The sequence below is a fragment of the Solanum lycopersicum genome, chromosome 3 (assembly GCF_036512215.1).
Source record: "Solanum lycopersicum chromosome 3, SLM_r2.1".
Classification (NCBI taxonomy): domain Eukaryota; kingdom Viridiplantae; phylum Streptophyta; class Magnoliopsida; order Solanales; family Solanaceae; genus Solanum; species Solanum lycopersicum.
The window spans coordinates 57,589,501-57,603,842 of record NC_090802.1 but is presented as its reverse complement, the minus strand read 5'-3'; the positions used below and the strand labels follow the sequence as shown (position 1 = coordinate 57,603,842).

Genomic DNA, 14,342 nt, shown 5'->3' with positions numbered 1-14,342 from the left:
TCTAAAATTTATCTTTTCCATTCTTCCTTATTTTTCAAATTTCCCATGTTTTCTCCATTTTTCAGATTCCTCATCATTTTCCCCTTTTTTTAGTTTCAAAAATTGGATTCTCAACAATTCCACTTATATTCATCTTTATTTTATTGTTTTATATTTTCGTTTGAAATTATTTAGATTTTTGTGTGTTTTTCAATCTCCTTATTTTCAAAGAGGACTATAAGAAGTATCACATACAATCATCAATTTTTGGGGATTTTGCCTCTTTGATTTATGCATTACTCAAGGATTATTCAAAAATGTAGTTTGTGACTAAAATGACTTAAGATAGAAGATCTAAGTTTCTATCCGCATTCAAGTTCAAGATAGTAATATCAGTAGGGTAATACACTATTAATAAAAAAGAAAAAATGGGTGTAGAAGATTTCAAAAAAATTGTTTAAGATTAAATTGAGAATGAACAATTTTATATTAATTTGTTTTGTATTTATAGTTCTTTTTAAGAAATTGGTATTCCTTTTCAATTTGTATTAAAAGCACTATGTATACTATCAATATTTGTATTTATTGAAAAAAATTATATTGCATAGTTTACGAATATTGTTTTTGTCTCTAATTTGTATTCATCCTAAAATATGTCAGCTAGTACTGTATTTTATTTATAACAAGAACAAGTTTTATTTAGTTTATTTTGTTTTAATAGTTTTTTCTTCAAATTTTTGTATCATTTATCAATTCATATTCAAACAAGTATGTATGCTATTAACATTTGAATTTTATTTAAGAATGATTGCGACAAATATCCTCGTACTCTTTTTCAATTTTATATTTCACTCTCACTTTTTCGTCATATTATTTTTGTTACATCATCATACAAAATAATATAAAATACTAAAACGAATATAAATACAAATAAAATATATATTGGAATAAATACGACTTAGAAAAGGAAATAAGATTCTACAGAGAAAAATAAATACACAATGAAATTTTTTTTAGAATGAATACAAACTAATAAAGAAATACAAATTTCACTATACAAAATACAACATGAAACTAAAATGAATACAAATATGAATGGTATACATATTGAAATGAATATGAGATTTAAGCAAGGATACAAATTCTGAAAAATAAACAAAAACATTGTGAGAAAAGTATGTCGAATAACAAATAATATTATAGGTGTTCAAATTTCTAAATTAAAAAAAATTAAATTAAATTGATAAAACTATGACGTATTATCACAAAGTTTCATAACAATAATTAATGAACATAGGATATTGAATTTTTTGATTCCGTGATTTTCATAACAATAATTAGTGAAAATTGGATATTTATTTTGGTCAATAAAAGTGTTTGGAAATTAAAAAATTTAGAAAATCGGATATCGAATTTTTTAAAAACAATGGTGACAGATGTATTTTATATAACATAGTGAAAGAAGAAGAAAGAAATGGAAATTGATGTATTTTGGTAAATTGTAACTTATAAGACTTTTAAGCATTTGTTCCTTTGTAAAATAATTCTCTCACCTAAATTCCTCTTATAGAAAAAATTGTATTCTTTAAATAAAAATAAATAATAAAAACATAAATAAGATACCTAACAAAATAAAATTTTGATATTTTTATTAAACATTGAAAGTGTTGCTAATGAGCTCTCTTAAATGCTATACTATTGACATTTTGAAAAAAAATTCACAAAATCATATAAGTATGAAAGTAGAGAAATTTGTAACATTAATTTGAAAAAGAAAAGTCAAAGATAAAGAAGTACGAAAAAAAAAAGAGAAAAAAAAATGTTTAATGAAGAGAGAAAAATTAATTTGGGTCACCAACACTTTTCATGTGACACCATATCAATAAAACATATGATCAGTTATTTCTTGGGCAGAGTGAACTGAAAAGTAATAATTAGATGTTGGATTTTTTAGAAGTGTTTCTACTTTTAAAAAGTAGCGATTTCACTTTTGAGGGTAATTTGGATACAAGAAATTAATGAACTTACCCAACCACCCTGAACTTTTAAGAGAAATTACAAAAATACCTCAAAATTATTTCAAAATTGTTACTCGTTTCGTTTCATGCCAAAATAGTGTCTTGTTAAATATATTTTCTGTATCAATTAATGAAGTGTCTTATATTTCATCCAATTTTGAACTCTGCGTCACTACTGATGTTGTACCTTATATTTCTACAAGTGTCTACTTAAAATATAATGAGATTTACTATTATATGTCATCAACCAAGTTAGTTGGTCAAATTTTTTGTCCCAAACAAAAAATTAATGCAAGAACAAAGAAAACTCAATAGACTTGATAAATTGTAACGGACAACAATTAATTAAGGATGACTACAAGTAGTTCCTCTACATAAAAATTGCAAGAAACATAAACTTGTGGGCTGAATAGCTTAATCCCACACTACTATTATCCTATCAAAACATGAAAGGAGGTTTTACAAATAAATCAACCCTAAAAACCCTTTTAGGAAAAACATTTAGTAAAACTCAACGGACTCTCTGCGCTTGTTGTCTCCATCTTCATCTTCATCTTTATCATTAACTGATTCATTGAAACTCAAAATCATTTTTACCTTTAAAGTATAAAATTGCAAAACTTATGTTGAAAGATAAAATTCACCAGAGTTCATATCCACTGATTTCCTAATACAATCTCATAATCTGAGGACAATGGGACAAGATATAGCTTCACAGTAAATAAGTTGTCTTGCACCGAGAATTGAAATTTTTTGCATACTCTTGAAGTCACCATTCTTTCAAAACCCAAGATAACATTTCTAGTCTTGATTGGGCATGACTCACAACCTAGCTTATCTGCTAGGGTTTCATTAATGAAATTGTGAGAAGTCCCCCCTCGAGCGAATAAAACCTTCAAAGGTTGCTTCTCATGATATCCAATCAAGCAACAATCACCATCGTTTTCTGCTGTAGGGTGAAATGTAATCCACATATCGTCGTCATCATCATCTTCTTCTTCTTCTTTTTCTTCCTTTTCTTCATCATTATCATCTTTCGCCTTAAGAAAATGAACATCACTAAATTAAATTATAAACAAAGCCAAAATTCAAAAACTAATCTTCGGAGAAAATTAAAAAAAAAATTACCTGAAGAGTTGATGATTCTGATTTTTCAGAATCGGCTTTTGAAGAAAATAAATATTCTGAATCTCCTTTAACCATCTTGATGAGGAGGAACAAGAGTGAGTGAGTAATGAGGGTTTTCCACGCCTATTTATAGAGCTACCACACCACACCTTTTCTTACCCTTCAAATATTACAGAAATGCCTCTGCGAATGGAGTTAAAATAGTAGTCAGATGCATGTATTTAATCGTTACATTTTTTTATTTTTAGTTTATTTTGTTAGCTAATAAAAGATAAAAAGGGAAAATTCTTGAAACTAGATTAGGACAAAGATATTTATGAGGGATGTAAAATATATATTATGAAAATAAAATATATATTAATATGGAGGTAAAATTTTTGGAAGATAAAAGAATTTCTTATCAATATTGGTGAGTCTTTTTCCTAACTCGTTATTTAATTATTATTAATTAAAAAATTGTTAAATTAATTTAATCAAAATTTATAAATTTTAAATATGACAAGTGTTTAACATCTAAGATACATGTATTTCATGAAATAGAGTAAAGATGTAATAAAGAGGAGCCAATTTCTTTTATGGACTTGAAGAAAATTAGAAGACAATTTTAAAATCTACTCGAAACAAAACTAGTAGAGTGTATGACTTGACAAGTGCACTTTGAATTGTCTTCTGATGCTTTCATGTCTCGTTACTAGTTTAAATATAAAAAAAAATAAAATTGATAATTAATAAATTATGTTTCTAGAAGTAACTTTGTTTTAAAAGAACTAGATAAAGAAATAACAAAGAGTAATTAGAAAAAAAAATCAAACAACATCATCTAACTGATAAATCAAAATTAATGTTTCATTACATTTAAGTAGTAGAAGAATCAGTTAATTTACACAAAATTGTGCGAAGAACACCGCATAAAATCGTTAACATTTCAATACCAAGTAATTATAAAATATTAAGACACAGTAACATGATATAGTGTGATCATAATAGTGATAATACTTCATTGCAGTGAGAATGTAATAGCCAAAATCGCTCTGGTGTACACTCTTGAGAGAGATTTAAGAGGAAATTCTTCGAAATTTTGTACATAATCAATCAAGTACAACAAACGGAAAAGGCACAAGTATCACAACCTATGCTCGAACCAAGAGACACACTTATATTGTATTAAGGTCCTATAATCCCACTAAACTTATTTTATAAGTAACTTTCTATCCCTTTTCGGCCTACGTGACACTAGTTTGAAAAAAAAAATCAATCAGCATTGAACCCACAAGATAGTGTCACGTAGGCAGAATAAGTTCAGGGGATAATCGGACATTAATATAATATAAATGTGTCTCTGAGATTTCGAACATAGATTGAGAAGATACTTGTACATTATCCCTACAACAAACACTACTAGGCGAAGTTGCATATTTAGCAACTTCTTATGGGAAAAAGAGTTTATTAGCTAATACTTATTGTGTTATTTTACTGATGCTTATTGTGTTCATGTTTTAATTTGATTTTGAAGAATAAAAACACAGTTTATTGAATGATAATATGTTTTCTGGAATAAGTATGATAGAAATCTCATAAAATTATGCATTGATTTCATTTTTCTCTTTCGCTTTTCCAGTGATGAAGGTTGTAAAGATAATTTTGCATATCTCTCTTATTTCTCATTATTTTATATTTATATGAATATCTAATTTTTGAAAGTTTATTAAAAAGAAATTATCAATATAGTAACTTATAACTTTTGCATAACTTAACTTAATGTTTTCCTCTTCTATCTGTACTAGATTTAATAAAACTATATTTTGATATACTGTTACTTATAATGCATAAAATACAAATAAATTCACTAATAAATATATCTACTTTCAAATCCTCCGGCTAGATAGTGGCTTAATTAGTCCATAAACTTCATTTAATCGAATTCGTATATGACCTTTCACAAGTTCAATATGAATTTCCTTCCAAGTGCTTCCATGTCTCATTAGAAGCAATACCAATTAATGCAAGAACTCAGAAAAACTCAAGACTTCATAAATTATAAGTAATCTTAAAATATACTATAAGAGAAAATATTTTAAAAAATTAAGGAGTCATATGGTAAAAGGTATTATGAAATATATTTTCAAAAGTAAAGTATAACTATATAAAGTAACGTAAAAATCAGGTAGCTATAATATGAAATAGACGAGCACTATATATTAAAATATTATTTGACGTAAACAAAATTTGTAATACGTGCTTGTTGTGTGAGAGAGATTGGTGTTTATGGGTTAAGATTAGAGTTGCCGTTAGAAAAACAAGCGCGCTTTTATGGGGATGCAAAAAAAAACTGTTTCCTTTGAATGTGTGATTGAAAAAAAAAAGGCTTTCATTCAGAAAAAGAAAAAAAATAGATATTACATTACACCACATCTTCTAGAGAGGGAGATTATTTTCTTTTCTCTCTCTCATTTTTTTGTTGCTTTTAGGCCTTGTTGTTCTTTTTTTTTTTAAAACAAATTAATCAGAAGCTATGAACGACAAGGCTTCCGTTTCTAAGGAGCTTAATGCCAAACATGCTAAGGTAATGATTATCCTCTGGAATTACGGATCGTCGAGATTTAAATTTTATGAGTTTTATATTATGTTGCAATTTTGATGAGTTTATGTTTTGAGTTGAAAGTATAGGGTTAATCATCAGCCCTGTTTATTTGTAGCTTTGTGTGTTGATTAGTTTGAATTTTTTAATTTGCCATCATATATACAATTCATAAGGAGAAGAAGTAGAATAAATTATTGGCCAATTTTATTTCACCTTATCGAGGTATTAGATTTGGTATTCTAGTATTTTTATTAATCGAATTCTTTGTCAATAGTTGTTAAAGAATCTCACATTAGCGGTGGTTAATGAGATTAGTGAACTCTGTAGGCTTGGGCAATCCTTGTTCCTGTGCGAGTGAGTTAAACCTAAAACCTAATTTAGCATGGTACAGAGCAGGACTCATCTCAGCCAATGGTGGGTCCCAAAAAATTTAAATTGTCCTGGCACCAGATTGCTAAGCACCGGGTGTCTTGTGATTTATGTGTTGTTAAAAAATGACAAAAAGTCTCACATTGGCGGTATTGGTTATTTCTGCAGTTTATGTGTGATTTTCTAGCTTAGTGTGTGTTATTCACTGCTTGCAGATATTGGAGGGCCTTCTTAAGCTTCCAGAAAATAGGGAATGTGCAGATTGTCGGGGAAGGTGCGTTTTCTGCGACTAGATCGTAGCTATTAATGGTATATCGTGATAATCTGGAGTTGTAATAGGTTATGAAATGAGCTAGAAATGCACTTTCCACCATGTTCGCGTGTATTGATAGTATATTTTATACGGATAGTTCTGTATCTATACAAGTTTTTCACGGTGTTCCTATGCTAAAGCATGTTCCTTTCATTCAACTTGTTAGTCTAATCGCGATTTAATAATTTATGATGCTTTTATACATCAGGGCCCCGAGGTGGGCGAGCATCAACCTTGGGATATTCATCTGTCTGCAATGTTCAGGACATCATAGGAGTCTTGGGGTGCATATCTCCAAGGTACGTACTTTAAGTTTATGTTGTTGACTTCTGTTTTTCTTCGATGGATCACAACTTTTTATGGAGAACTTTCTGAATGAAATTAAAGATCTTCATTGCTAATAGCTATCTGTCATGCTTCTTGCTTGTGACAGGTAAGGTCGACAACTTTGGACACATGGCTTCCAGAGCAGATTTCTTTTATGCAATGTAACTCTCTCTCTTTCTCTCTATCTCTCTCGCTCTTCTGTGCACAACACACAAGCTCACATGTAACGAAAACCATGAGCCCGCCCTGAAGATTGTATTTTGCCTTTGATATTCTGTTTCATGTTTTGTTGTGCAGGTGTAGGTAATGAGAAGTCGAACAATTATTGGGAGGCAGATCTATCAGCAAGTGTAGATAGAAGTGACATTGGGAAATTTATCCAAACCAAGTAATTCTGCAAGAAAAACTTATTTTATGCATTCACAAGCTATATAATAGTGTTCCCTTTGCATAAATTTTAGTGTGACTCCAGGTATCAGGATAAAAAATGGGCTTCAAAATATAATCCTCAACCAGGACAATCTGATATGATTGGTGAAACAAGTGATTTCGGAGGAAAAGCTGATGTTCCAAGAAAAGCAAGAAAATATTCCTTGGAGGAGGATGTTTTTAGTACACAACCTCCACAAGTTCCTACAACCACAAGATCTCGCGGGGTAATGCACATATTGTACTATGTTCACATGTTTCTACTATGCCTCTGAATACTTCTTACTGTCGTATTGTTCACAACAAGCTCTTTATTATGCGCTGTGCTGTTTGGCTAGTCGTATAGCCAAATATAGACTACATTTTTTTTGCCTGGACGCGTAATTTCATTGTTAAGCATGGCTCAGAATAGCATTTCATTTTACCAGGTTTCTTTGGACACAATGGATGAATTTCTTAATTTACCTCCTAAAAATGGTCTCATGAGTGCCCCATCCGTGAAGCACAAAGAAGATACGCAAGATCTCTTCAGTTTGCTCTATGCCCCAGAGGGTAACCAAGATCGCACTATTGTGCCTCCATCTCGTTGGGCAACTTTCGAGTGTAAGTTACACCCTTGCTTGTAGTTTTTATTTATAAGAAATACTAACCTGTAAATCGATTAATTTTTTTTAATATAGGAGCTGATGAGACCAAGAGAAGAACCAGTTGGGAGTTATACTGAAGCACTTTTGCATTGGATTAGAGTTCATGGATGATACATCAAGAAATAGAATTGCACTTCAACATGTAAACACATGTAACGCGTATTATATTTTGTTGTCTTATTCAACCCGCACTGTAGAAACAGTGAAGATAAAAAAACTTAATCATCTAGTGCAGCTGTATTCGTTTGGACTACAATCGTTATAACATTAGGCTGATACCCTCCTAATACAGATTTCTCTTCTGCCATTATCAACTACATTGTAGTTGCACTATGGATAAGGTGGAAAACTTAAAATTTGGAAGCAAAATATTTACATATTGCCTTAATTCTTTTTCCTTTTCTTGTTAAGTTGTAATATGCAGAGTGTGTTTTTTGTTTTCCTTTGTATTGTTTGCAGGATGTGCCTCTTTTTTCTTATGAGAAGACTTAATGGGATTGTTCTTTGGGCTGATTAATCTCTATCCATTGTTATTAGTTTTCATGGGCCAAGCAACATGTATAGAATTAATACTAGTTGCTTCTAATATGATTATTTAAAGAGTTGGCAACTGGATTCTATCACTTGTGTCTTAAAGAACTAATGTATGGTTCATTATTTTTTTCTGTGTAGAAAGTGATTTAATTTCCTTCATATAATACTAAAATTTGTTTTGATCCTTTTTTTTTTTGTTTCCTTTTATCTCCCAAGTTTGTTTAGTACTATTCTTCCCTTATATAATTGAAAGAACATAAAATGATATTTCTATATGTTCTAGTCTTGGTAGACAGAGATATTTTATACCTGTTGCTGAGATATCTTGTACCTGTTGCTGGTGAGAGGTAGCAGGTGTCCCGTGAATTTAGTCAAGATGCACAAAAATTGGCCTAGACACCACAATTATAAGAAAAGTGAAAAATTTCTTCGTTTCATACCAGAAACATCCTATTCCGTAGTACGTGTCATTTTTCTTCTTTGTATCTTAGTCGAGTTCTTTACTGAAATAACCATCGTGCAAGGGGGTCATTTTTAGCTTTTTCATATGTTTTACTTCGTTATGATTTAAATTCCTTAGTGAAAATACCGACTTGACCACTACATGCCTGCATATGTATTCATTGTATACATACACAAACACACACATTGTATTCATTGAGTGTGAGTGTATATGTATAATAAATCTTCCTTGATTCATTTGACTACTACAAATTCAATGGATTCAACTCCAAAGTAATTTAAAATTGGATTGGAATTCTTTAAATGAGAAATAAATTGAATAATTATATATAGATTAGATGTGTTGCTTTATTTATTTATTAATCAAACAAAAATTAGTTAAGTTGCCGAAGATGTTTGAATGAATCAACTTGATATGCATATATGTATAAATATAATACATGATTGTGATTTTTTTATTTTTTTTTTGTCTCACAATCTTAATTATGGGGCCGTATCTAACTTGTATTATCTCTCAAATATTATAAATAAAAATAGACATATTAAATTGAGTTAGCAATTGACGTTTCAACAAATTTCTAACCCCTTTTTCCCCTCCTAGCAATTAGGAAACCTTCATGATATTTCCAACTATATTTTTAATATCCCAAAAAAAGAAATCTAGCTTGAATTTTTGTGTATCATTTGTCCACAAAATACGATGTAAGTATCACTTACTTAACCCAAAAAAAGTACTTAAAATATTCATGTTATTATATTATAATTTATATTATTATACAAGCCAATCAGGGATCATCCAAGTATTTAAAAAATCAGGTAATCACGTTTATATTTGTTTAATCCTGTTTTATATAAGCTTCTCATTTGATTGAGATTTTAGAGTTGGTATATGACTAGATATGCTTGAAAAGAGATAAAGGACAAATCATTAAAATAGGTGTGTCTTTGTATTTTAGAATTTAGAGAATCACTACAACTTACCGAAATTCTTTGAGTTAGAGGTCTTTCGAAAATAAGGTTGTATACATTCTATTCGCTTCAAATTTTCATTTATGAAATCATACCGAATATGTTATTGTTGTTGTCATCTGAACTCGAAGAGTAAGTTCTCTAAGCTGAATATAGGGAAAGTTGCATTATTCATATTGTAGTGGATTATTTAAAAGCGAAACGTATACGGAAGATTGTATAAATAATTTGATTAATTTGGCATTGTGAAGTAAGTAGTTGATTATTTTGTTTTTTGGTGAAAAATTTAAAATGTAAGGTCACTTTCACCCAGCAAGAACATGTGCATAGTGGTTTTCTTTCAAGATGATAATTCATTAATTTGTTTGAAATTTCAAATACTTTTCCTAGTTCCATTCAAATGACAACACTTTTTACCTAATCTTCATATAAATATATAATCAATAAATAAAAGCATGTTACTTTTTCTTTAAATCTTTCAAGAAATTTTGTAAGTTTTTCCTTAAATATTCTTTTGGCGCCGCTCACTATCCTTTCAAAATTCCCATTTTAATATGTGTTTAATAAAATAGATATCCAAAAGGTAAAGGGACAATCGTACAAAAACAATAATAACAACAATAACAATAGCTGGTATGATTCTATAAATAAACACGTGTACACATATATACCTTATTTGTACTTTAAGAGGCCGAGTAAGATTATTTTCGATAGACTCTCGTCTCAAAAAGAATAATTTATTTTCTTAAATATTTTTCACCTTTCGCAAAGGTTAATTATGAATTATTATTTTTTGGTTTTGGCTAGTATATTGCTCAATTCACAATAAAAATTTCTATTTAAAGACTGAAAAATTTCCTATCAAAAGTGATTTCTTTCGATTTCTAAAGTGTACATCCACTCCACGACAATCCATTTTGACATTATGATTTTAATAATGTACTAGTGAGTACATAAACTATTACTCTGATTATTTTGCTGGTCCAATTTGTTTATTTCATGATAATACAAATCAGATAGCTGGGTTGCTCTTGGTTGGCCAAGACCATGTGCAAGGCCCCAAGGACAAATAGATTGTACTAATTTCTTTTCCTTTCTACTTTTACATGATTGATATTTTTAAAACCAAAAAAACTCAATTATGGTTCTAAGTTCATGATCTTTCATTTTAAATTGTTGAATTTGACAATTGGATTGTTCCTTGAGGGACCTAGATTTTATTAGTTGTAAACAAACATATGTGGAGCATTTGTTAAATTATCCAATAGTTCTCTAGTTAGCTTTTTTTTCTTTTTAGAATAAGATATCCTTTAATTATTTCTTATCATCTTCTTTGGTTTTCTAACTTATGCACCCATCATGCAAAAGTAACATGAAAGTTTCCTTGTAATGTTTTAATTTTATAGTAATACTTTTGAAATCTTCTCTTTACATTAAGCTTTTTCCAAATTGACCAAAAAATATGTGTGTTTTATAAGGTAGGGGTAAAAATTGCAATGATTAATACTTGTCTTGGCATTCAAGTATGTCTTCCCACTACAAATTCTTGAAAATTTGAGGCTCTTAAAGGAAGTAAATCTTTTAAGACAAGCAACAATACAAATGCAAAAAAAGATGCATATATATGACTAATGTTGGCCTAGTTTTATATAGTTTTTCATTCAATAAATGAAACACAACAATTAATGTTAGACAAAAGGGAATTATTATCATACGTGTGAAATTAGTTATTATTCATATGTCTCCATTAAATTATATATTATTATTGCAACAAATAAAGTGACCGAAAATAAATTGTAACCAAAAAAAAAATATGAAGAAATAATATAAATATTTTATTGACAAATACGGGTATAAATATATACGTCCTTAATTTCAAAATTATTATTTTATTAATGACATATTTTGCAAATTAAAATATTTATTTGATCTTTATTGTTTTTTTGAATGTTGTTTGCAAAATATTCCAATTCAAAATTTTTGATTATTCCATAAATTTATGGAATATGTAGTGATCTTAAAATAGATGAAAAGCGATAGAAGCGCCGGGGAGTGGAACCCCACCACCACCGGCACCTATACCCACGCCTGTGTATATAGACTTTTTCCCTTCATTTATGCTATAAAATAATGAATTATGTATGTGGGTGGGGATTCATCTTTTTTTTTTTTAATCCATCATATTCTAGTCAAGTCGATAGAGCCTATAGTTATATATGTGACTTTTTTGTGTCCAAAGAGAAGTTCATCATCAAATTTTACTATAAAATGGATTTGAGACGGTGAATAGAATTATTATTTTTTTAATCAGAAATTTTAGGTTTGAGTTATGAATATGAAAAAATTATCTTTCAGATGGAGCTCTATTTAGTATGAATTCAGATTAATCAAATTCTAATATAAATATCGAATATCAAATAAAAAAAATCAGTTTCACCTAGGTGGCCCATAATTATATAAGACCAAATCAGAGCATAAGAATTAATCGGATAAATTATGTTTTGATAGAAAATATATATATATGGATCTAAATAAATCGGGTTGAGAAAGAATAAAGTTAGCGGAGATTTATTTAATTTGCAATGTGTTTATGAACGACTCATTCGTCATAAAGTAATTAATGTTAATGAAGTTCATAGATTATAATAATTTGGTATATAACTATTGACATTTACGGTCCTTTTTTTTAGTCATGTACATTTTTGGTTTCGGTAAATATTATAACAAACATTCTAAACTTACAATATTTTATTTTTTAAATAACTTAATCACGCTCATGATATTTATTTTTAATGCTCAAGCATTTCAAACTTTTGATGAAATGAACTTCTCTTCCGTAAATCTTAGTAATTTAACTAGTTATCGGTTGATTTGAATTTTTATTTTATTAGTGACAGTTCAAATTTTATATTATATTTCTTTTCTAAATTTTAAAATTTATTTTTTTGAAAAAAAAAAGTTATGTTCGAATTATAAGAACTCAAATTTTTATTTACGCTCTTTCCTACCTTACTTTCTTAAAATGGTCTGTGTGATCTGTTCCGACCAATTCTAGATTAAGAAATTAATTAAAATAAGAATTTGGTTGCAACTTGCAAAGTAACTAATTTAAACAAGTTCTACTAAAATCTTGTAATAGTAAATACGGGCTTATTTGGTGTGAGAATTAAGAATAAATAGTTTTGAGATAAAAAAAAGTAATTCTGGGTTAAAATTTAGACGTTTTGTTTGTTTGACATATTTCGAATAGTTTATCCTAGGATAATTAATTCCAAACTAAACGACCCTAAAGATTCGATAGTAATCGCTTTTAAAATTTAAAGAAATAATTTTATAAATAATCTAATAGAATATAACATCTACTATATATACATAAATAATATTTTAGATTCTGGTATCCTATATAGCTCCACTCAATCGCCCATCATGTACAAAGTTACTTGGGCATCACGAATACATAAACATTACTATGACATATTTGATATCATAAATTATCTTTCATAATTACATTAATATTATATCATGCTTAAAATTATACGTTATAAAAATTTGTATCATTTCAAATTACGTTACATAAATTAAGCAAGAGATACAAATCAAATCAGTTCATGAGCACAGTATTTTTTACTCAACTTTTTAAATTTTGGTTCAGGTCCCAAAAACATAAAAACTGTTGACATAACATAATGAGCACAGCAAAATGGTCACTTGGTGCCCTGAGAAAGTATTGACCGCAAAAAAGAACCATTATCAATGCTTCCAAAATAGAAGTTTAATGTGGGGTTCTTGTCCCATATTAATTATATATAATTATCTAATTAAATCACTAAACCTACGTTTACTATATTTATACATAATTTGATGAAGTTTCTATCAACTCAATAAAAATGTTCATGCACCAAATCTGTTTATTTTAGTTAGTACTTAAATGAGAAAAAAAATAAAAGGACCATGCCATAAATTTTGGATATATTATATGGTCCAATTTTTATTTTTATTTTTTAAAAATGAAATTCTCGTTTGAATGCACATGGGATGGTCTTATCAATTGTATGAAATATGTACATCTTTTATTTATGATTAGATATCGATCAATTGAATTCAGTGATTACATAAATGGCCAAATATATTTCTGACAAGACTTAATTTTAGATATAGCCAAATATAACGTATGATTAATATATTTTTCTTAGTGTAATTTGATCGCAAATTTAATTGATAATACATTTTTAATATGTAACTGAGTAGATCAAAATATCAAACATTATATTAGTGAAATATCTTTAATAGGTTATGTTGAATTTATAATCGTGGTTTTGATTTTGAATTAAAAAATATGGTTATGTGATAATAATAAGACCAAAATAAAATAGTGGTATTTGTGTTCCTCAACGCCAGACAAGTTAGTCCTTAGATTATTTGGCTTTTGCACAGCTTTACCTTTAATTATTATAATTATTATTTCAACTAATTAATTTATTAATTAATTAAACGGAAAGGTGGAATATCGGCAAGTTATTATGTGGGCCCACGACAAAAATATCAGAAATGATGGATAAATATCTTTTTCATATACAATACGAATT

General features: G+C 28.5%; 1 protein-coding gene across 1 annotated transcript; it reads left to right on the top strand.

Moving 5' to 3' along the window:
• The first annotated feature begins 5,512 nt into the window (after positions 1–5,512).
• Positions 5,513–8,512, top strand: LOC101258838 (probable ADP-ribosylation factor GTPase-activating protein AGD15). The gene is made up of 9 exons (XM_019212999.3): positions 5,513–5,688; positions 6,291–6,349; positions 6,597–6,687; positions 6,822–6,876; positions 7,013–7,103; positions 7,188–7,371; positions 7,573–7,747; positions 7,825–7,933; positions 8,251–8,512. Coding segments are annotated over exons 1-8 (708 nt in total). The 5' UTR covers positions 5,513–5,637; the 3' UTR covers positions 7,827–7,933; positions 8,251–8,512.
• Positions 8,513–14,342: the final 5,830 nt, after the last annotated feature.